This window comes from Bos indicus x Bos taurus, chromosome 1 (genome assembly GCF_003369695.1).
Source record: "Bos indicus x Bos taurus breed Angus x Brahman F1 hybrid chromosome 1, Bos_hybrid_MaternalHap_v2.0, whole genome shotgun sequence".
NCBI lineage: Eukaryota > Metazoa > Chordata > Mammalia > Artiodactyla > Bovidae > Bos > Bos indicus x Bos taurus.
The window spans coordinates 138,256,406-138,281,669 of record NC_040076.1 but is presented as its reverse complement, the minus strand read 5'-3'; the positions used below and the strand labels follow the sequence as shown (position 1 = coordinate 138,281,669).

At 38.0% G+C, this 25,264-nt stretch overlaps 1 protein-coding gene across 4 annotated transcripts in view; it reads left to right on the top strand.

Moving 5' to 3' along the window:
• Positions 1-25,264, top strand: part of ATP2C1 (ATPase secretory pathway Ca2+ transporting 1) — a 126,660-nt gene that overhangs the window by 89,144 nt on the left and 12,252 nt on the right. For all 4 annotated transcript variants that reach the window (XM_027546192.1, XM_027546209.1, XM_027546202.1 and 1 more), the window contains 8 exons: positions 1,709-1,833; positions 6,091-6,188; positions 8,303-8,398; positions 8,487-8,576; positions 10,351-10,455; positions 16,216-16,372; positions 19,121-19,291; positions 20,616-20,713. In XM_027546192.1, coding sequence (XP_027401993.1) covers positions 1,709-1,833; positions 6,091-6,188; positions 8,303-8,398; positions 8,487-8,576; positions 10,351-10,455; positions 16,216-16,372; positions 19,121-19,291; positions 20,616-20,713 — 940 coding nt within the window. The remainder of the gene's footprint in view (positions 1-1,708; positions 1,834-6,090; positions 6,189-8,302; positions 8,399-8,486; positions 8,577-10,350; positions 10,456-16,215; positions 16,373-19,120; positions 19,292-20,615; positions 20,714-25,264) is intronic.

Here is a 25,264-nt window from a genome sequence, read left to right as displayed (position 1 = left end):
TGGATTTTAGCTTTTAGAATCAACGTATAAAAAATTGATGATGGCTGTAGAACATGGTGTAATGATAGGCAAGTTAAAAGTGTGAAAGTGAAGTCGCTCAGTCGTGTCCAACTCTTTGCGACCCCGTGGACTGTAGCCTACCAGGTTCCTCTGTCCATGGGATTTTTCAGGCAAGAATACTAGAGTGGGTTGCCATTTCCTTCTCCAGATCTTCCTGACCAGGGATAGAATCTGGGTCTCCCGCATTGTAGGCAGACATTTTACCATCTGAGCCACCAGGGAAGTCCATTGGCAGGTTGGTATAAACCCCTGACAGGGTTTCTGCCATAAGCCATATGAGGTCACCACGGAACCGCTGAGCAGGGCTCCTCATTTGCTTCGCACAGAGTGTGCCATTCATTCACACAAGCACACTGTAGAGTTAGTAAAGTACAGCAGAAAACATGTTTGTTAGGAGAATAAAGAACTAGAGCTCCAAACCACCTTACCTTGTCCTGAGGAATCTCAGACAAGCCCTCAAGATGAAAGGTTGCTGCTGAACCACAAAAGACACCGGGATTCTTGGCCTTCGGAGGAGAAGAATTGAATCTGGGGCTGGTGACCAGGCTTGATTGCTCAGAGCTTTTGTGTAATAAAGTTTTATTAGAGTATAAAAGAGAGAGAGAAAGCTTCTGACACAGACATCAGAAGGGGGCAGAAACAAGTTAGATCATGCTAAAGAAAAAGTTGGTAATAGAAATTGAGCAGTAGAGGTGGGTGCAGGGAGCAGTGTTAGAGTGAAGGATGGATGTGTACCTACCTGTCCTCATCTGTGCCAGAGTCAGGGGGTAATACCGGGAATGGGACAAGTGGAGTTTTAATTTTAATTTTTTTTTTTAATATTATGAAGAGAAATAAGTAATTTTTTGTTGTGATAAAATGCACATACCAGTAAAATACTCCCTTTTAAAGTATGCAGTACAGTGGTGTTAAGTACATTCATATTGTTACCACCATCACCAACATCATTACCACCATCACCAACGTCTAGTGTTGGAACTTTTAAATCACCCCTGAAAGAAAACCCTGTGCCTGTTCATTCCCCATTCTGCCCTCTCCTTGCCTTCTGGTAGCCACTAAACAGATTTCTGTCTTTTTGGATTTGCTTATTCCTGACATCTCATATAAGTGAAATCTTGCAACATGTGTCCTGCTGCTTTCCTTAGCATGATGTTTTCAAGGTTTTTCCATTTTTAGCATGAATCATACTCTATTCTTTTTTATGTGCTTCCTTGTACGGGCATACACCACAATTTAACATTCATCAATTGTTGAACATTTGGGCTCTTTCCATCTTTTGAGTATGAATAATGGTGCTTTGAACATTCATGTGCAAGTTTTTGTGTGAACACCTGTTACTATATATATGGATGAGGAAACTAAACTACAGGGGTGGTAGCATAATAGCTTAAGGTAAAAATTGAAGCTTGGAGTAGAAATCTAGGCAGTGTGAAGTAAGAATGTATATTCTTTAATCACTGTGCTTAATCTGGTAGCTTGTAGGTAGCCAATAAATGTTAATCAATTTTTCCACATACTAAGTAAGGCCTTTTATGGGTTTGACAGCATTGATTTTACATTATTTAGTCTCTAAGTAACAGCTAATTGAAATTATTGTTATGGGTACTACTGAATTTATACTTAAATGCTGTGTCTTTGTTGGCTACAGTTTGGCTGTAGCAGCAATTCCTGAAGGTCTTCCCATTGTGGTCACAGTGACTCTAGCCCTTGGTGTTATGAGAATGGTGAAGAAGAGGGCGATTGTGAAAAAACTACCTATTGTTGAAACTCTGGGTAAGTCTCTGGTTAGAGCATACTTGTCCATTGACATGTTAGTTTACATTAACAGAGATCTTAAGGTTTTATAGCTTTTGTGCTAGAGGTTTACATGGTGGTGGTGGACATACAGCAATGTTGAGGATGGTTTTACTAACCAAAAAAGGTCATTAAAAATTCATATCACTCAGGTAAGGGAACTTTAAATCTTTCTGCATCATGGAGTGTTCTAATGCTTAAATCATGTTTAAAAAAAAATAAAGTGACTTTCAGTTCAGGATGGCAGAGTAGAAGGAAATGCACGTGCTCATCTCCTGTGTGAGCACCAAAATTGCAACTAGCTGTTGAAGGAGAACACTGAAACCCACCAAAAAATGATATCTCATGTTCAAAGACAAACAAGAAGCCACAATGAGATGGTAGGATGGCACAATCATGATAAAAACCAAAGCCCATACCTGCTGGGTGAGTGATGCACAGTCTGGAGAACAATAATACCAAAAAGTTCTTGCACTGTTGTGAAGATTCTGAACCCCACATCAGGCTTCTGACCCTGGGGATCCGACAAAAGGGATGGGAATTGATAGCTTATGGTGAACAGTTCAGATTCATGATCTGAAGGAGACAATTTTGCTTCGGGACCAGAGACTTGGCTTCAGTCACTCAAAACTTGGTGGGGTAAAAGATTTATTACAGTAAAAAAGGGATAGAGAAAGCTTCTGACACAGACATCAGAAGGGGGCAGAGAGTGCCTCACAGGCTAGTCTTATCAAGGCCTTACATACTTTCTGGTTACTTTTATGTTGGTTACTAACAACCAACAATAGAAAGGTCTTACCAGATTCACTCCCACAACATATATCTTAAGATAACAGGATTAGTCAGAAGGTTCTTAAGAAGAAACATGTTCTGGAGCAACATGCATTGTTATTATATAATCATTAGTACAGAGTAAGTAAGGAAAAACATACCCATAGTAAGGGAAAACATACCCTTGAGTAAGATGAGTTGTTTTCTTGTGTAATCATTAGCTCTGGGCTTAAAGAAAACTAGTCTTGGAAGCAATAGATTGTTGCCATAAAAACTCAAAGCTTAAGAAAAAAACATGTGACTAGGATGAAGGAATGTAGAGGGAAAAAAAGTTTGTCCCTTTTTCCTTCTTGAGGGCCCTGGACTCCTTATCAACCTACCTAGGAATTAACTCTTTCAGAATCCCCAGGTAATCTGACCTTGAAGGCCCGAAGAATTTGATTATAGGACTTCCACAGGACTAGGGGAAAGAGAGGCTCCAGTTTTGGAGGGCACAAAGAAAATCTTGCCTGCACCAAGACCCAGAGGAAAGGAACAGTGACCCCATAGGAGACTGAACCAAAAATACCCACTAGTGTTGGAGGGTCTCCTGTGGAGGTGTGGGTGGGGGCTCACCACAGGGATGGGGGCATTGGTAGTAGCAGTCTGGGAAGGTCCCTCCTTGGGCTAATTCCTCTTGGAGGTCACTTTTAACTCTACTATAGAGCCTTAGATCCTAGGGCTGGGTCACCTTGGGCCAGATAACTACCAGGAAGGGAGACAACCCCAACCGTCAGCAGATAATTGGATTAATGCTTTACTGAACAAGGTTCTGCCCACCAGAGCAAGACCCGGTTTTTCCCACTGCCACACCCTCCCATCAGGAAGCTTACGCAAGCCTCTTAGCCTCTTCCATCAGTAGGCAGACAGAAGAAGCAAGAACAGACACAGTCCCAACAGCAGCTAAAACAAAAACCACTTTCGAGAAAGTTAGGATGAGAAAGTAGAAAGTTGTGTCCCAGATGAAGGGACAAGGTAAGATCTCAGAAGAACAACTAAATGAAGTGGAGATAGGCAATCTTCCAGAAAAAGAATTTAGAACAATGATAGTGAAGATGATTCAGGATCTTGGGAAAACAATGGAGAAGATGCAAGAAATGTTTACCAAAGACCTGAAAGAACTAGAGAACAAGCAAACCGAGATGAATAATACACTAGAAGGAATCAATCACAGAATAACTGAAGCAGAAGAATGGATAAATGACTTGGAGGACAGAATGATGGAAATCACTGCCACAGAACAGAATACAGAAAAAAGAATGAAAAGAAATAAAGACAGCCTAAGAGATCTCTGGGACAACTTAAATGCACCAACATTCTCATTACAGGGGTCCCAAAAGGAGAAGGAAGAGAGAAAGGACCTGAGAAAATATTTGAAGAGATAATAGCTGAAAACTTCACTAATGTGGGAAAGGAGATAGTCAACCAAGTCCAGGAAGCACAGAGAGTCCCAGACAGGATAAAGCCAAGGAGGAACACACAAGACAGACAGAAATGAAAGAGATAGATAAAATATGTTAAAAGCAACAAGGGAAAAATGACAAATATCACACAAGGGAACTCCCATCAAGTATCAGCTGAAATTCTCAAAATTTCTCAAGCCAGAGGCAGCGGCGCCACATTTAAAATGATGAAAGGGAAGAACTTGCAACCAAGAATACCCAGCAAATTTCCCCTTCAGATTTGAAGGCAAAATCAAAAGCTTTCCCAGAAAAGCAAAAGTTAAAAGAATTCAGCACCACCAGTCCAACTTTACAACAAATACTAAAGGAACTTCTCTAGGCAGGAAACAAAAGAGAAGGAAAATACCTACAGAAAATAAGTCCAAAACAATTAAGAAAACGGTAACAGGTTTATACATATCAATAATTACCTTAAATGTAAATGGATTAAATGCACCAACCAAAGACATAGACTGGCTGGGTGGATGAAAACATGTGCATGTATGCACTCCACTTACCACATCACTCTGCTTGACCCCCCCACCTCAAATTGTATGTAATTATTTTATATTGTTAAATTAATCATGTTCCTATTATGGCTTGCAATTATAGTTATCTTTTATTTTTTGTCTGGCTGTTGAGTGTGAAAACTGATAAACATCTTTTACTGTTGTGATTATTTAACTTACTTAATACCTTTGTATCATGATTGGTCAACAGAAGAATAGTAGAACTCTGTATCACCAACATTAGGCTCTATTAGAAAAACCTGTGATCACTTTTTAAAACCTAAATGTAGATCAGAATTATCTTGAAATGTTTTGAAAAGTCCAAATGCTCAGGTATTGCTTTTTTTCCTCCAGAGCTTGAGATAAATTTCAAATGAGCAATCATTTTTAAAAACAACTGGACTATATGATGCTCTACCTAGTTTGTTTCAGTTTTTCTATTTCACATTCAGTGCTCCCATTTCATTTAGTTTATGTTCTCCAATATATCCAGTATTTTTTGGATGTTCTTTTTCAGGTCTTTATCAAGCATTGTAGAAAAGCTTTGGTATACATAATATATATGCTTTATAGTTTTTTGAACATAACATGAATTTTTGCCCAGTTAAAAAAATTACAACATTTTGGTTCTGCTTGTTTGACTTACTATGAATAGAATGCTAGATTTCTAATTAAAAAATAGTGTACAACAAGCAGCAGAGGTGTACTATATAGCATAAGGAACCATGGTCAATATCTTGTAATAACCTATGATGGACAATAATTTAAAAAATAATAAATGTGATTTGTATAACTGAACCACCTTGCTATGTACTTGAAACATTGTAAGTCAACTATACTACAATAGAAAATATATATATATTAAAATGAAGTAACATGAAACTGTAGAATTACAGAGATTTATTCTTGTTTGACATCTCAAGAAAAATAATTGATAATGATAGATCCTAAACTGTCATTCTTGAATTGAATTTATTAAGAACAGTAAGTATATAGTAGTTATATTGCTATAATGTAATTATATGTATGATACGAAAATTTTGGTAACTTTATGTATGTTATGAAGGTTCTTTTTATTTAGGAATTCAAAAATGTTAAATTTAGCTTCTAGTTTGTAGTTTAATATTGAGAAGGCAAAAATTCCTTAAAATACTTGCTGAAAAAATTACATGAGTTTATATTTAGGTAACCTTGAAACTTTCTAGAAAATGTATAAAGTTGCTATATAGAGTTGATATCAAGTAGCTTTCTCAAAAAAAAAAAAAAAAAAGCATTTATCAGTATCTTTTTAATTCCAGAAATTACCTTATGATAAGTAAACATGATTAGAGAAAACAACCTAAAATTATCCATGAGCTTGAGTTTTACAATATTCAGAGAAGCAAGGCAGTTTTCTAGAATCTTAAATTTGTTTTCAGTGTAAACTTTCATTTTTTTTAAATGACTCTTGTGACTTATAGTGATTTATTCTTCAGGTTGCTGTAATGTGATTTGTTCAGATAAGACTGGAACCCTGACCAAGAATGAAATGACTGTTACCCACATATTTACTTCGGATGGCCTGCGTGCTGAGGTACTGTAGATGTTTTTTTTAACAGCAGAATTCCTTTTTAGGAGTCTTGGTGTTTAGAATTCCTAACCATTCCAGTGTCTTCACAAGGGTGCAAGTTAGTTGACAGCTGAGTATTTTTCCATCCCGGGTAATTCTCCCAAGTCTTGATCCTGCTCCAGCTGTTCAGTGCAGAAATGTTGATCTCCCTCAAACCCTTTCTGTCTGTCTCTACATCCATCTGTTACCAGACTCTGGACCCTTGCTCTATCTGCAACAAAGGAACCTCTCAGAATTCCTTAAGTGAAGATGCTTTAATGGCTTCCCATTATGACCAGGGTCCTGAAGTGGGGCTGCTCACGGCTCTGGGTTCTGTCCCATACTTCCTTCCTCAATCTGTATCTCCCCTTGGCTTTCCATAGACCAAGTACACTGACTTTCTGGTTCTTGCAGTGTGACAGAATTGCTCCTACTTAAGGACGTTTGGTGCTGTTCTCACTGTTTAGGACAGTTTAATGTCCTAAACATTAAACTGTCCTAAACAGTTTATGCACCTTTTCTGCACCTTCATCCTTTGCACCTCATTTCTAACCCATTCCTTCAGAGAAGCTTTGCTGATCACCTAGAACTCACCCTGTGGTGCATGTTTTCATAGCTCCCTCCCTCTTTGTTTAGGTGAAGTCCTCTGTCTCTCTTCCCATGATGCCCTGAGCATAATAGAGCAGAAATTCTGGTGCCCAGCACAGGGTCTGCTTTGTAGTAGTACATACTTGTTGAAAGAATAAATGAATGCATGAATTATTCTACTTTAAAAATTGTATATGAGTGGCCCCTGAAGTGCATGTTAGTGTATGTACATTGGTTAATTTTGAAGCTGTATGAGGACAAGTTTCAATCTCAGCTAGTTGTGGCAGAATTTCTGACTGGAATTTTCATTAATACTACTTGTTATGGGAACAGTATTTTAAAATGTATTTAAAGCCAGTTCTGTGAACAAAGGAAGAATTTCACAAATTAACAGAAGTTGTACTTGGGTCTATTTAATCCTAGTTTACTAGGCCTCAAAATGAGACTGTATATTTAGGGTGTTAGATTTGGTTAGGATACCCAGTGCTGTGTTGTTGGATGTGTCTTTTCTGGATGATTCAGAAGGGTCATTGGGTTTACATGTGCTTATATGGTCCAGGTGTGAAAGGTAGGATATAAATTTATCTTGTGTTTTAAGCCCAGAATTTTGTATGTTAAGCATTAACTGTTAATTCCCTTAAACTGCCTTATTTTTATCGTGAACTTTAGCTTGTATTTGGCTTGGCTTGTTGTCGCAATATGTAAGTATCTGACTTGTCTCCGTCTCTGATTTTTAAAATTGGTGTGTAGCATACTATGTTAAAGTAGTTGGTAAGTGCTAGGGTAAATCACTTATCTCTGAGCTTTGCATATTTACAAAATGAACTCTGTTTTTGTCTAGGTCATAGGTTTGTCACAAATGTCAAATGTAATAGATTGGAATTCTTTGCAAATTGTAGTGTTATATAAATGTAGGACTTCCCTGGTGGTTCAGATGGTAAAGAATCTTCCTACAATGCAGGAGACCTGAGTTCAATCCTTGGGTCGGGAAGGTCTCCTAGAGAAGGGAATGGCAACCTACTCTAGTATTCTTGCCTGGAGAATTCCATAGACAGAGGAGCCTGATGGGCTACAGTTCATGAGTCGCAAAGAGTTGGACACGACTGAGTGACTAACACACACACATACACACACACCTATAAATGTAATGTTATGTAAATTTAAACTCACTTATATATAGAGATTTTCATGGTTTATTTTCCCTTTTTAATAATATGTTGTAAGTAGAAGCAATAGAAGGTTATATTAGCAATTATATTGTTTACTTACAATGTACTATGTATTATAATTAGCATAACAGTTAATTATTTGTATGGAATTAACTGTAGGTTTATCATTGTAGTGAAAATTACTATCTATTCCTTTTACTATTAAATGTTCTTTTAGATAAATTTAAATGCTTCTCTACTTTTAATAGTGTCATGATGAACACAGCTCATCACTTTTCTGTTTTCATAAGTATTGTCACTGCCTACTGTAGTGTATTATTGACCCTACTTTATGTTCCGTAGGTTACTGGAGTTGGCTACAATCCATTTGGGGAAGTGATTGTTGATGGTGATGTTGTTCATGGATTCTATAACCCATCTGTTAGTAGAATTGTTGAGGTAAATACTGCTTTCTTTTTAAGAAAGTGGCTTTCTTCATAATGACTTAGGATTCAGTGATGGGTTCATAGTTGTGTGTTTCTCTTAGGCTGGCTGTGTGTGCAATGATGCTGTAATTAGAAATAACACTCTAATGGGAAAACCAACGGAAGGAGCCTTAATTGCTCTTGCAATGAAGGTATGTGCCTGGTCCTCTCTTCTTTGACATGTGAAAACATCACTCTCACAAGAGAATATGAACCCATGGATTTGAGTGTTGCTGGCTTTTAGGTGTGGAGTGAAGAAGACGCACAGGATTTCATAGTTTGTACTGCCTTTTGGGAACCAATTGTAGTCTTTCTGGAAATACAGAGCATGAGGGTTTTCACTATAACTTTCTATCTCCTACATGCAGCATACAGACTAATGACCAGTGATGGGTTTATTCTTACAAAGAAATGCTGTTGTTTTTCGTAATATTCAGAGTGTTGTATGAAAAGTTTTATAAATATGTGTAATTGCTGATAAGTGCCAATTTTCAAACATGAAATAGGCAACATTCTTTAGTATTTCCATGTAAAGGTATTAAGGCCAAGATGAGAAATCAGCTTTTCTTTTTCCAGTCTTCCCTTTCCTTCCATTATTAATTTCTTAAAATTAATGTAGAGATAGTGTTTCTGTTGGGAAGAAAGGGTGCTAATCTCAGTGACTCTACCCCAGTTAATCTCCTTTTCTAAGTCCTACGGTTGATTAAATGAGAAACCTAAAAGTCCAACCTGGCACTCCCATAACAAAAATAAAACTGCTTTTAAGAGCAGTTTTAGGAAACGTGTATAAAATAGGATGCCTCTGAATGAGGTTGCTTCTGTTGAGATTCAGTATAGAAATGTAGGCTGTTATAATATTGATTTGATAAAGTCAAATTGATGGTTTTATAATGTATCTACTTCTTTAACGAGAAGTCACTTTCCTTTTTCCTTTACCATTTGTTTTCCTTGTAACTAAAAATAGCATAGTATCACTTTTTAAAAATATTGAAATTTATTGTGTTTAACTTTCTCCTTTTGAGAAATAAAGAACATGAAACCACCTGTTTATGGGTGGGGACCTCACAGTTTAGGTAGGAATTCAGTAGTAACAGACTGGAACAAATGAAAGGCAGACCAAGGAAGCAGACAGTCTTAACACTGAGCCACGTATCAGAAGAGTGCACTTTAAGACTTGGAACCTGAACTTTGAAAGGAAAGAGGGATTTAGATAGGGTTGGAGTGGGGTGTAAGCTAGGTGAAGAGGAAGAATAAAAGCTTGAGGAATACATAAGGGTAGACTGGATTGTGACTTTTGAATTGGTTAGCCTAGGTGAAATGAACAGTTTGAATGGCCTAGAGGCTTGTTGAGTTGGCTGTGTGATGGGTTACTGCAGGACCTTTAAAAGCCAGGAAGGAGCAGTAAACTTGATTTTTGAATAATTTGAAGAATATTTTTGAGTAGTATTTTGGAATAATTTTAATGTCATACTACTGCATGGCATTAGTAGTAGTCAGTGTGTCAGTGGTGGGGCGAGAGGGTATAGGATGGCAGCAGCAGGCAGGGTAGATTTGAGTATCTACCCTGTTTGAGAATCGAGGAGTTGAGTTTGAAACTTCTATTGATTATACAGTATGTATTGGCTGGATACCTTTCTTTCTTACCCTACTTCCTCCCAGAGTTTGAGCCAGTTGAGATTTTAATGTAGTCAGTGTTGAAATTTTGCTCTGCACATAGTTCAGTAGTGTGCCCTGGACTATCTATATGCCCAGGCTTTCACACTGAACATGTATGCTGCTTTTCAGAGAAGTATGGTATAGATGGAGTGCTGCTGTTTGAAGATAATCCAGGTATCTCTAACCTGCTTCCCTGCAAGTTGTGACTCTTGTTTCTTTGTTAAAGGAAAAAGAATTGGTGAGAATTAACTTTTCTTTTGTGCCATATAGATGGGTCTTGATGGACTTCAACAGGATTATATCAGAAAAGCTGAATACCCTTTTAGCTCTGAGCAGAAGTGGATGGCTGTTAAGTGTGTGCACCGAACACAGCAGGTATCTTTCCATTTACAGAAAACTTACTCTGAATTGTTTGACTACTATTTTTCATTTACTATGCACCTTTAGATTTAAGCTGTCATAGACCATAACGCAGACCAGCTCTGAAGTGTGTGTCATTCATAGTAGACTCAGCCCTGGTTGTTTTGTGTTCTCTTTGAATTTATGCACAAACATGTCAGTTTTGCTATGTGAGCAAACAACTGAAAGGAGCTGGAGGCTGGTCTCAGTGTCCTGGAGCTTGTGACATCAGTCTTTTGACACGTTTTTTATTCTTGGTGACAAGTTTCTGCTGACCGACTGTTGTCTGTGTTCTTCCACTGAAGAATGTATTGTCTTCTGACTGAACAGAACCATATTCTCTTGCGGAAGAGTGGTTACCAAATGTGTATGATTCATGTTAGTTGGTCCAGCTTACAAACTGGCAAAATGAAATACACTGATATATCAAAATTCTCCCGTATTTCTAGGTGCTTTAGAAATTTTTACACAATGTATTGAGTCATGAAATCTACATTGTATAATCATATCACTTACAGTTGCTATTACCAGCTTGATGTGTAAACTTACTTTGCCCTGAAAAATATATAGTTGTTATTTTTATATTTTCTTTATTAGGAATTAGTAATTGGTTATGTGTTTCTGCCTGTGAACAAACATTTGAAACCAATTACATCTCTGTAGATGGGAATTAGGGAGAGGATTCCCTCTTACTTCTAATAAGTAGGAAACATTGGTTTTAAATTGCCCAACACTAAACTTGTGCCAGAAACTGATGATGAGGGGAAGAATAAATTTCTGTTTAGTGTTTAAAGGAACTTTTATGAACCTCAGAGAAGGGGGACATTTGGAAACAAAACTATAAAAAATAAAATGGCTGTTACTTTAAGCTTTGTAATCTAAGCTTTCAAAAATTGCATCAGAATTAGATAATTTTCAGTTGATATCCCTTGTCCATATAGTGATATAGAAAGAATATGTATATGAGTTTATTTGGAAGGTCTGTTTTTTATATTTTATATATGATCACACACTACTTCAAGGTAATGTGGCCCATGTGAAGTTTTAAGATTTGACTTCAGCAATTTAAAATATACTAGCCTCACTTGTATATTAAATCTTTTCAGTTGCGGGGTAGAAGTACAGAGTGGCAGGTAATAAATCTGGAAAAACTGCTTGACTTTTCTTCCTATTTGCTGATGAGTTTTTCCTATAAAACAAATCAACCAGTGTAACTAACAGAACCCAAATCCATTGACCTGACTCAGGATCTAGAAGAGGTCAGCCTGGCATAGACAGGAAAAACTTATCAATTTAAAAGCTGCCCAGGATCAAGTAGTTTGTCTTTAGGGGACTTTCACTTGAATTCACAGCCTGCATTTCCTCTTCATGGATCACAGCCTTGTCGTGGTGAAGGGGCTTGCATAACTCAAAGAAGCTATGAGCCATTCTTTGCAGGGCCACCCAAGAGGGATGAGTCATAGTGAAGAGTTCTGTCAAAACATGGTCCACTGGAGGAAGAAATGGAAAGCACTCCAGTATTCTTGCTGCAAGAACCCCATTAACAGTATGAAAAGGCAAAAAGATATTACACTGGAAGATGAGCCCTCCCCCTAGGTGGGAAGGTGTCCAATATGCTACTGGGGAAAAGCAGAGTACAATTCCAGCTGAGCTATTTAAAATCCTAAAAGATAATGATATTAAAGTGCTGTACCCAGTATGTCAGCAAATTTGGAAAACTCAGCAGTGGCCACAGGAATGGAAAAGATCACTTTTCATTCCAGTCCCAAACGCCAAAGAATATTCAAACTACTGCACAATTGTACTCATTTCACACGCTAGCAAAGTAATGCTCAAAATTCTCCAAGCTAGGCTTCAACCAAGAACTTCCAGTGTTCAAGCTAGATTTAGAAAAGGCAGAGGAACTAGAGATCAAATTGCCAACATCCATTGGATCATCAAAAAAGCAAAGAGTTCCAGAAAAACATCTGTGTCTGCTTCATTGACTGCATATGCTAAAGCCTTTGTCCGCGTGGGTCATAACAAACTGGAAAATTCTGAAAGAGATGGGATACCAGATCACCTTCCTTGCCTCCTGAGAAACCTGAAGAAACAGTTTGAACCCTACATGGAACAATGGACTGGTTCCAAATTGGGAAAAGAGTGCATCAAGGCTATCTATTGTCACCCTGCTTATTTAACTTATATCCAGGGTACATCATGCGAATAAAATGCCAGGCTGGATGAATCCCAAGCTGGAATCAAGATAGTGGGGAACAGTATCAACAGCCTCAGATATGTAGATGGTACCACTCTAATGGCAGAAAGTTAGGAAGAACTAAAGAACCTCTTGATGAGGGTGAAAGAGGAGAGTGAAAAAACTGTCTTAAAACTAACTCAGCATTCACAAAAACTAAGATCATGGCATCCAGTCCCATCACTTTAGGCAAATAGTTGGGGAAAAATGGAAACAGTGACAGACTTTCTTTGCCTGGGCTCCAAAATCACTGAGGACAGTGATTGCTGCCATGAAATTAAAAGACGCTTGCTCCTTAGAAGCAAAGCTATGATAAACTTAGACAGTGTATTAAAAAGCAGAGACATCACTTTGCCTGCAAAGTTCTGTATAGGTTAGAGCTATGGTTTTTCCAGTAGTCATTTACTGATGTGAAAGTAGAACCATAAAGAAGTCTGAGTGCTGAAGAATTGATGCTTTTGAATTATAGTGCTAGAGAATATGTTTGAGAGTCCCTTGGACTGTAAAGAGGTCAAACCAGTCAATCCTGAAGGAAATAAACCCTGAATATTCATTAGAAGGACTGATACTGAAGCTGAAGCTACAGTATTTTTGGCCATGTGATTCGAAGAGCAGACTCACTGTAAAAGATGATGCTGGGAAAGATTGAAGGCAAATGGAGAAGAAGGTGACAGACATTGAGATGGTTACATAGCATTACTAACTCAGTGGCCATTTGAACAAACTCTGGGAGACAGTGAAGACAGGGAAACCTGGGATGTTGTAGTCCAAAGGGTCACAAAGAGTCGGACATGACTTAGTGACTGAACAACAATCAGTCTGTATTTATCTCTGCTCTCTCCCTGGAACCTACCAAAATGACAACCAATGAATAAAAGATAAGACTTTCCTATACTTCCTCTTTTATTAGTTTATCTTTTAAAGGTGAGGCCTAAAATACAGAGCTAAAAACAGGAGGTCAGGTTGAAATTCTTCATAAGGAGCCCATAGAAATGTTCCATGTACCTTTTCTATTTTTTGAGGCCAGACCAGAAATCTTATCCAGGGCACAAGCATAGAAGGCAGAATTACGCTTTAAGACTAAACACAGGATGATTAAGGGAAAGTTGTTGTCCGGGCTACTAACTCTCCTTTCTCAGAATGCCTGCAGGGGCAGGTCTCCCCATATCCTCATTCTTTGTGTCAGAAGATGGAAGAGTTTCAGAGAAGCTGACTGGTTCTGGGGAGATCCCTACAGTATGGAGTGGTCCTGCGTAAGCTCTTTGTTCACCAGAAGAGTTTCCCTGCTCCTGGCCTTTGTCTCATCACTCCACTGTGAGGGCCATCAGTTGATAAACCCTGCAGTACCCATGGAGTTTCTAGACCTTTATTTGCTTCGGTCTTGAATGTAAACAGACAGACAGGGGTTGTGAGAGCCTTGGGGAGGGTCTTCAGTATAAAAGATGCAGACCAAGCCAGCAGAGAAAGGGATCTCAGAGAAACAAAGTGCTGGGTTTTAAAGAAGATTTCCAGAGACCATGAAAAATGACAACAAAATACTTTAAATAGATTGTTTTTCAAATAAAGTGAAGGAGTCTATCAGAAACTAGAGAAGTCAAAAAGGTGGACAATATAAAAGATAAGATGTGAAAATCAGAAAATAGATGTAGGAGTTCCAACATCCACATAATAGTGGTGACAGAAAATGACAAGAGTTGAACAACATCAGGAGATTTTCTAGAGGGAGAACTTCAGTTTCTAGAATAAAATTGCCCACTGGCTGCTTTGCACAGTGAGTGGGTTACAGAGGGGTGGGGGTGAGGAAATAAACACACCAAAGCCCCTGATTCAAGTAATTTGAGGGCACTGAGAGAGAATTCTAAACAATTTCAGAGGTTGTTAGGGTGGGGAGGAAGGGCAAGGGGGAGGGAGTATACATACAGATTAGGAATTAAGTGGCTTCTTAGGCTTTCCAGATGCAACTCTGCACACTAGAGGCTGGGAGGTGATTGAGCCTTCAACTGAGAGGAAGTCTCTTCCCAGCTGAACTTACATATGTGGGGGTGAAATAAAAATGTTTTCACACAAGTCTCAAAATGCATAGCCCACATACCTTTTCTTAGAGCGATATTGATGGATAAGTTATTCCAAGGTAAGAATATACACTAAAGGGAGACTTAGAATCCAGTGAGTTCTGACCAGTGGAGGAGTGAAGGGAAGCTCCAGGATGCCAATTGTGTAGCAAGCCTGGAAATGAGCTAGAAAAGGAAAGGCGGGAGTTCCTCAGACATCATATGGGAGGAGTAATAGCTTACCTGCTCATTGGATCATGTGCAGAATACATTGAGAGGTGCTTCATAATATGACATGGAGAGCTTGGAATTAATTAGTAATAAGTGTAAAGGAAACTAAGCAAATAAAAAAAGAGGCAATTATTAACTGTATGAAAGACAAAACTTGAACAGGAAGAAATGTATTTGGCTTATAATAGGCCATGGAAAGAACATTATACCTTTCTGCCGCCTCTGCTGCATCTTCTTACCCAGGGACCAGGGAGATGGATGCTCCTCTCAGTGTGAGCTCATACTGTTGTACCAGGGACAGAGGAGGGCCACATTATGGACTGGTTCATAAATCACCAGTAGTAGTAAATGAATCACCACAAGTAGTACTTGGAAGAGACACAAGTACTACTTATGTTTATTCGCCAAAGCAAATCACATCTGACTTCAGAGTGGTACAGAGGGGCAGGAAATACATTTCTGCCACGTGCCTCCAAGGAGAGCTGAGACATTTGTGAACTGTTCTGGTGGCCACTTGGCTCAGCAGTGAGGAGTTAGAAAGTGAGCAGAACACTGGTGATTCTTGTTCTGTGTGTATTAGAACAATGGAGAGAGAAGGAATAGGGAGTGGGGGTGGCCTGACTATCACCTGTCACAGCAGACAGTATAAACTGACAAGTAGAAAAGTAGCTGTAAAAATGTAATTTAAAACATGACAATAAGTACCCAGGACAACAGCCAGAAGAGTTAAAATTGGTTTGCCTCTGTGGAGCATAGGACTGGAGGTGAGGAGGTTGGGCAGGGGACTGCAGGTTTTCATTGTAAGCTTTTGAATATTACTTAACCAAGATAAAAAGTCTGCTAATACCCACAATTGCAAGCTTGTTGTGAGCATTAAATGGAGTCACATATATGCATGTAACAGCATTGTAGAAAGCCTGAACCATTGTTCGTGGGCTGATGTTAGACCTCTCCTGTTATGTTATGAGCTCAGATCTCAGAGTATGGAGCTGAGTGTAGACGTACCTTCAGTATGGAGGTTGAAGGGGTAGAGTAGATGCTGTGTTCTAAAAAGGATGCAGAAAGCTCTCTCATGAACTTTTAATCATCAGAGTTCAAGTGCTATCTTGAGTTACTTCTCTGTGTATTATGGGAATCCATGCTGCTTGTTTTTGACCCCAATGGCTGATATATATGAATTAAAACTAACTTGAATTTATTTGCTCTGTTTTTTCTTAGGACAGACCAGAGATTTGTTTTATGAAGGGTGCTTATGAACAGGTGATTAAGTATTGTACTACATATCACAGCAAAGGACAGACCTTGACACTCACCCAGCAGCAGAGAGATCTGTACCAGCAAGAGAAGGCCCAGATGGGCTCTGCAGGGCTCAGAGGTAAGTCCATGTCCGCACAGTCACCTTGGTGGAGAGGTAGTGCTGCTAACTGCAGATGGATTCGTGCTTCACATCTGAGCTGCCCAGCTCTACGCAGGCTTTGTAGAGCCCTGCCATTTCTGAAATGCTAGGTTTTAGTTGACTAATTGGCCCCTAGAACATAAGTTGGAAACATAGCTAAATATGAAACTTCTAGTTCTTAGAGATCTGCAGTGGTCTTCTGAGCAGCTGACAGAAATTTCATTTTAGACAAGTTTATCTTGTGAGAAGGGTAATGAATGGAAGTAAAGTGATGTTACTCCTTCCGTATGTCATCACTTGGTCTTGTTTATTAATTTGAAATTCTTTACTAAATATTAAGAGACTTAAATCTCTAATTCTTTAAACTGAGGTAGTTGCTGACTCCTTCCCGTCTGTCACCAGAGAGGAAAGAGTTGTCCAGACTTGGCTTTGTGAAATGCTGCTGACTGGACAGTGATAGGGAGAGGGGGTCAGCTGGGCACACACACATCAGCATGGGTAGGGTTGAAGATCAGGGGTCAGGGCCATTCCTGGTCTTTACGTTCTGGCTTGTGGGGAATATGCGCCCATGGGTGCATGCACACATGCATGCATGCACTTCTGTAGTCTTTCTCAAGGAAATTACAAGAGTTGGCTTCCTTAATTTTATTATTATTTACAAAACAAAAGTCAAGCGCCACAATTCTGGGAGCAGGAAACAAGTATGTAAAAAGTATTCTTAATCATGGTTCACTTAAGCAAGGTGAACCATAGATTTACAGGACTTCTGTTCTTATAGTGTAGGTTTAGGAAGATATTCTTGTGGCTTCCTTTGAGGGCAGTGTTTTGTTATTCTTAGTAGCTCACAGCTAGAGGGTTTTGAGTTGACTTGCATTTATAGAATCTTAAAAGTATGGTATGTGCTCCCTGTTTTCCTTAATTTTTTTTAACAGAAGCGTCACAGTTTTTTGGTGGGGGGAGGTGGGGAGGCCTAGTTCTCTTAATCTGAAAGATTGTGGAGCTTTGTGTATGTGTGGTTTGGTGTGGTAACTTTGTGAAATGGACCAGACATGGTGTGGAGCACATCTTTGTTTCACAGGCTCTGGGAAACATTCTGGGCATCCATCTCTTGCTTCACATCTCTTCCTCTTCTTATGCTCCATTTTCCTCCCCCTGCTGAAATTGCCATGATGAAAAGTAAAGAATAAATGAATAAAGATTTTAAGTTTAACTTGATATGAACTTATCTTGTACCTTATAAAACCTAAGTTTCTTAAAATACATGTGGTTGTTAATTTTAAAATTGGAATATATTTTGCTTTTATGTTTCAAATATAAAGGAGGGAGTTGGGGATCCTTCACATGAAAAGGTCTACATACCTTTGTCCCATACAGTAGCATTAGATCTTCATTTATGCTAAAGAAGCAAACAAATAAATACAAAATACTGACCTCTGGGCTGATACCATCCATCCACTGAGGGTGCCAGGAGCTGGTGTCCCTTGCTTAGAATTTGCTGACACATGGGTTGATACTCACTTCCCCCTTCTGTTGCCATCTTCCTCTGTTCCAACACAGGAACTGTCATGTGGCTTATTCCCTCCAGAGTGAAAGCTTTTGGTGGGGCTCATATCTCCATAGATTTTGTGTTGGAAGTCATTTGCCTCTAACCATGGTTTTCCAAATGTATCTTATCCTTCATACCTTGTGCTTGAGTAAGGATAGATACTTCCTGTGGTCTCTCTGGGGCTTTTCAGTTACCCCACGAGATACATATGTTTAGTTTGTGTGCTTTGTGTGTGTGTGTGTGTGTGTGTTTGGTAAGTTGTTCAGTCTTTTAGTATAATATCCCAGATGTAGACACATCCCTCTGGCTAAAAAGGCAGCTACTGCCAAAGTTCTGGAATTCTGAGAATAAGCTAAATGTATCTGGAAATGAATAGCACTTTGTCCTGTATCTTAAGTTCTAAGGATGATAGGAAACTAACTATAAAGGGTGGTAGTGCTGCGATTCGTGGGGTCGCGAAGAGTCGGACACGACTGAGCGACTGATATGATCTTATCTGATCTGATGGTGGTATTATTTATGTAGTTTTAAGAGAACCAAAGGTATGAATAAGAAACACCTGTTAATATAGAAAGAAAGAGAGAATATAAACTCTTGTTGGTATTAGTGGTTTTACAATTACTTTACAGGTTAACTGTATCTTCCAGAGTTTGTTGTGTACAAAATTGTTGCATGTTGTCTAATTAATATAGCCTTTTAAAACTTCAAGCTATTGAATTATGCTGAAGACCTGTAAGATGGAAAGATGAAGATACAATAGTAGAAATCACTATTCAAAGATGTCTGTTTAAAATTGACTTTAAAGCTCAACAAACCTATACTTTTCCAAATAATTAATTGTATTTTCTTAAGAGTCAATAGTTTCTACTGAAAGGGGCTGCAAGTTTTGCTATGTGAAAACATTCCTATTTGTTCCTCTCCCGCTTTCTCTGCTTAACAGTTGTGTAGTCTTATTCCGTTTAATTTTTAATAATTTAAAGAAATTCCATATCAAGAACCATTAAACTGTAGTATCTTTGCACGTAAGAAGTTTTGATTTTTAAAATTTCTGTTATTACTGCAATGACTTTCTAGTCCTAAGTGATTTATCTGAGTGAGAAGTGTTATGGCCTCCAGATTTTATAAAGTAAATTCTAATGTTTCTGTGATTCACATTTTCTTTTTGGATTTTATCTCCCAAGTTCTTGCTTTGGCTTCTGGTCCTGAATTGGGACAACTGACATTCCTTGGCCTGGTGGGAATCATTGATCCTCCTAGAACTGGTGTGAAAGAAGCCGTTACAACACTCATTGCCTCGGGAGTATCAATAAAAATGATTACTGGAGACTCACAGGAGACTGCAGTTGCCATCGGTATAACTAGGCTGCTTCTTTCGTTTTTGTTAGTTTTTCTTAAATTACTGCAGAGCATAGTGGAGCATTAGACATGAAGTGTGTTTACAAAATATTGAGCTATACAGTTTAAAAACTGATGCTTTTGTTTGCTCATACACTATAAAATTGTGGGTGAGATTTTATTTTAGTTAAAAAAATAATACTTTTAGTTGAAAATAATTAAAGCATTGTGAAATCACATTATTATATTCATAAAAGGATAGTTGATTATTTTTAGTCTACTAGTACACCATTCTGATGACTAAAAGCACTAGATCATAAATGTGAAAGAATGCATGAAATTATGATATTTAGTTTTTCTTTCAACTTGAATATAATTTTTTAAGAGCAGACTTTGTACCTGACTTGAAAGAAAATAGCTTGTGTCTATATTTCCATCGTCTGATCACATATATGCCTATGTTGTTTGAATGCCATTTAAGATACTTTACCAAATACAAGGGGAAGAAATGGACATGGAAGTTAATCTTCCAGAACCTGTAAACTATAATTCATACTGATAAATTTAAAATGTGCTAAAGTTCATTAATTCTTACTAATATGGAAAGAGACTAAGACAAGAATTTCACACTTTAAGAAGAATACGTCACTGAAAACATACCATTGTTGGGAAGATTATTTCTAGAGAAATTTCTCAGTGTTTATTTTCATTTACATAAAACTACATGATACTTCATGGGATTCCCAGGTGGCACAGTGGTAAAGAATCTGCCTGTCATTGCAGGAGAGGTGGGTTCCATCCCTGGGTTGGAAAGAGCCCCTGGAGGAGGAAATGGCAACCCACTCCAGTATTTTTGCCAGGAAAATCCCATGGACAGAGCAGCCTGGTGGGCCTCAGTCTTTGAGGTCACAAAGAGTTGGATATGACTGAGCAACTGAGCAGACATGCACATAATACCTCAGATGAGCCACCATCTTGCCTGGTTTTTTAGTTAAAAAGCACTCTTAATCTTCATTAAAATTGAGCTCTTAAGCAGAACCCACATGGCCTTGTTTAAATTCTTAGGTATGGTACCTAAGTTTAAATTCTTAGGGTCGAATTGAGAAAACTCTTTATTCTTGAATTTAAGCAAAAAGAGTCAAACAGAAAACTCAAGACTTTTTACTAATTCGGTTTTATCTGTCTTACCATAGTCTTGTCTTGTAATCCCTTGATACAAGGATGTTTTATACTTTTAAAGAGAAAGTGAGTTAATAACATCGTTAAGTGAGCATTATGTTGACTAGCCTATCAAGCAAAAGCAGTTTGGTTAATTATGTTTTCTTTCCCATTTCACTTTAGCTAGTCGTCTGGGATTATATTCCAAAACCTCCCAGTCAGTCTCAGGAGAAGAAATAGATGCAATGGATGTCCAGCAGCTTTCACAAATAGTGCCAAAGGTAGGCGTAAACCAGAACCTTTCAGACTAAGGCTTTATTGTAGGCATTACCTCTCCTCCTTCAGTGTTAATGAAGCTATTCATTTGAAAACAGTTGGGACATGGCCACCACATTTGTTGGTCTAAATCATGAGGCAAAATTTTATCACTGAGATCTGTCTTATCGTTGAGTGTCTATGAATATCAGTGCAAATTTGTTAACTTCAGCAAGAGCTCAGTTTCCTCTGAGAAAGATACTGTGGAAAATTAACAGTGGTGCTTGTATTTATAAAGTACAGAATGGAGACAGATCATTACTTTATACTTCTTATCCTTGTGTTCTGTTTTAATTGAATGCGGGTATGATTTTTTTTTTTAAAGAGCTGTCATTTGCATACAGTAAACTTTTTCCTTTTTAATGTACAGCTCTTAAGTTTTGATGGATGCCTGTGGTCCTTGTAACTAACACCACACAGGTTCCTCCCATCCCAGATCCTCTTGTGGTCAGCTCCTCCCTCTGCTTCTAGTACTTGGCAACAATCATTGATTTTGTTTTCTGTCCCTGTAGTTTTTGCCTTTTCAGAATGCTGAAAATGGAATCATACAGCATGAGGCCTTTGAATCTGCTTTTTTTGATTTAGCATAATGCATTTTTAATTGCTGAGTAGAATTCCACTGCACTTAGTGAATGTTACCAGTGCACCAGTTTAGTTTAAAGACATTTGGATTATTTTCCATTTTTGCTGATGATGGTTAAAACTACTAAAAACATTTGTATATAGCTTTGTAAGAAAATAAATATTCATTTCTCTTAGATAAATACATGAGAGTAATTGCTGGGTCATATGGTTAATGTATGTTTAACTTCGTAAGAAAATGCCAGATTGTTTTACTTGGCGGCTTTATTGTTTTGCATTCCCATCAGCAGTGTTTGAAAAGTGGTTACCAGCACATGGCATTGTTAGTTTCCCCATGCCCATTCTAATAGGTATATCATGGTTGTCTTATTGTGGTTTCAGTTTGCATTTCCCTCACAACTAATGATTTTGTGTACCTTTTCATGTGCTTATTTGCCATTCATATATTTTCTTTAGTGAACTGTTTAACCATCCTATTTTTAAAAAATGTTTTATTTTTGGATTTTGGAAGTTATTTTGTGGATAAAAGTGGATATATTGTGGATAAAAGTCTTATTAGATATTTGATGGGAAGAAAGTTTTTTCCATTTTGGTTTATCTTTTTAGTCTATTACCATTTTACTTTAAAAAACAGTGGTTTTCAATTTTGGTGAAATCTAGTTTATCATTTTTTTCTTTTATGGATCATGCTTTTGATGTATTATCTAAGGACTCTTTCTAACCCAAGGTCACAAAGATTTTTTCTTATTTTTTAAGATAAAAGTGTCATACTTTTAGGTTTTATACTAATGTTTCTGATCCATTTTGAATTATTTTTGTCTGTGAGAAGTGGAGTAAGGTTCATTTTTTTAATGTATGGTTATTTAGTCATTTTAGTTCCACTTGTTGAAAGCTAAGCTAAGCTAAGCCACTTCAGTCGTGTCTGACTTTGTGCAACCCCATAGACGTCAGCCCACCAGGCTCCCCCGCCCCTGGGATTCTCCAGGCAAGAACACTGGAGTGGGTTGCCATTTCCTTCTCCAATGCATGCAAGTGAAAAGTGAAAGTGAAGTCACTCAGTTGTGTCCGACTCTTGGCCATCCCATGGACTGCAGCCTACCAGGCTCCTCCGTCCATGGGATTTTCCAGGCAAGAGTACTGGAGTGGGGTGCCATTGCCTTCTCCAATTGTTGAAAAGACAGTGCTTTTTTTCATTGAAATGCCTTTTTAGAGCATCTGGGAGCAGTATGGATGTGTGTGTCTTCTCCTGATAGTTTTTCCCTACATTTATTTCTAAAAGAATAAATCCTGTATTAAGTTCCCTGAGGGTATTGAGACAGAATGTACATTAGCAAATATATATGAAATCTGCGATTAATTAAACATTTTCCCATTAGATCTTTGTTTAGCCTTTTCCCAGAGATGCTAACAAGTAGTGACATCAGACAGACTGGAAGTTTCATTTTATTTGCTTTCTTCAGTTCACTGTCTGGCTTTCTGATAAAAATGCTAATGAACTCTGAAAACCAACCTGAAGGCAGTTAGAGAAGGAAGAAAGGCAGTTAGAGAAGTAAGTTATAAATTGCATTATTAGCATGACAAATTACATCATTGGTCATTTCCAAATAAGAGTTTTTTTGCATCAGTTGTGGCAGATGCTCTGATGTTATTCCAAAGAGAGGAGCTCATGAATTGCTTAGAGTCGTCCTATTCCGTAAATACCAGAGCTTCTTTCAGGTTTATCATGTCTCTTCTTCCAGTACTATCAATGAATTATTTCAGTCGTTTCAGCTGAGCTGAGCTGGACTTCTCCCCATGACCTCCTATGCCCTCAACCCTCCTTGGCCTTTTTCCCCATTTTTATTGTGTGTTCATGTAACTCTTAAGTCTTGGTCTTAGGCTTTTACTTTAGAGAAATTTGAAAAGCTTTTCATTTATTAGTGTTAGAAGCAAAACAAAACTTTTTGTAAATGGCCAGCTCAGTGAGGTTTTACCGCATGTACTAAAATCATATTAATTGACTATTTTCCTTTATAAAAGGGTTTTTGGCACTCCTCTTCTATAATTCAATCACACATTCCCAATCCTGTAACATTTCTCTGTCCTTTTGACCTAGGACAATTAAAAAATAGTATGGAAATGGAATTTCCATATGGGAATTCTCCATGTTTTTTTATTTATGATTTCCTGAGTGTGTTTGCTATTGGTAATCTTTTCTCGTTTGTTTTTTATAGCACTGCCTCCATTCGTATTTTTACTAATTAACCAGGTCCCTATAATAAAATCCCAGTTTGTGTACTATTTAATTTTTGGTACGTTGTCAATACTTATTTCAACACATCAGGTATTTTTTAATCTATACTGGAAGATTTGGAGACCTTTGGGACATTATTTTAATGCCAAGAATAATATTTCTTTCATTAGCCTCTCCTATTTGTATTTACTTACTTTCTTCTCTTTATAACTTCATTTCTGTTAATGTTGATCAAAAGAATTGTGAGTACGGACTACAAATATGACACTGAGAGACAGATCCACGAGAAGAGAAAAACCCTTTTGTGGGTTCCTTTGAAAGTACACAGCCTTTCTCCATTTCCCTCCACAATATTCCCTGCACTTTCCGCTGACAGAGTTCTGCTTCTTTCCTGTTGTCCTTGTGCTGGTCTACTGTGCTCATTCTGATTCGCCCTTCCTGCTCCTATACTAAGTGATTGTATTCTGTGCTTATTCACCCCCTTTTAGGTAGAGAAACAGAAATAAAGATTAAAAAGATTATAATAGAGGAATTTCAGTTACCCCCCAGTTCAGTCCTAGCTCTGTGATAAGTAGTTGAGTTTTTACTCACTTCTAGTTTCTTTTTAATACCTAATTTCTTCAGGCCATAATTTTGTGTCACTAAATTTCAGTGTTTTTACTCAACCAAAAAGATTGATGTGCTAATCTTGGTGCTTTAAGGAGACTTTACTCTGTGCAGCATTATATTCCATGGAAGTCTTCAGCTTTGTATTAGAGATCTGCTTAGTCTCAAAGAAGCTGCTTTTGTTTTTGATTTGCCATCAGAGCTTTGAAATGCTGAAATATCTATATCAAGTGATAGGTATACTGGATGCATGCCAAAGTAACTTGTGACTATACAAAAGAAGTATGTTTTCAGCCCAACAGTTGATCTGTTATCCTCACTGCCATTGTTAGTGATAACCTGTAGTGGCTGTGAAGGGGTGATTTGAATGTTTTGAATGATTTGCTGTGAAACAAAGGCAAATTTTTACTCTGTATGACCTGAGTGTTTGTAATTAGTAATTAGCCTTTTATTTAAAAATTCTGTAAAATCTGTAGTCTTTGCTAAATGCTCTTGTACTCCGTGCTGTGTGCTACATGATTAAATTTTTGCAATAATGTAGAATTTTCAGTTAGAAGGTAACTGGTACATTTTAAATACATATGCAGCCAAGTCCTTTTTATTTTATTAAAAAATTGTTTTTAATTGAAGTGTAGTTGATTTGCAGTGTTGTGTTAGTTTCAGGTGTACGGCAGAGTGATTCATTTTATACGTGTGTGTGTGTGTGTAAGATTCTTTTCCCTTATAGGTTATTAGAAAATACTGAGTATAGTTCCCTGTGCTGTAGAAGTAGGTCCTTGTTTATCTGTTTTGTATATAGCAGTGTGTATTTGTTACTCCCAAACTCCTAATTTACTCTCCTTCCCTTTTCCAGGTGGCAGTAGTGGTAGAGAACTCACCTGCCCAATGCAGGAGACACAAGGAATGTGGGTTTGATCCCTGGGTTGGGACGATCCACTGGAGGAGGAAATGGCAACCCACTCCAGTATTCTTGCCTGGAAAATCCCATGGACAGAGGAGCCTGGTGGGCTACAGTCCGTGGGGTCACAAAGAGTTGGACACGACTGAGCACATACACATCAGCACCCTTCCCCTTTGGTAACAAGTTTATTTTTTA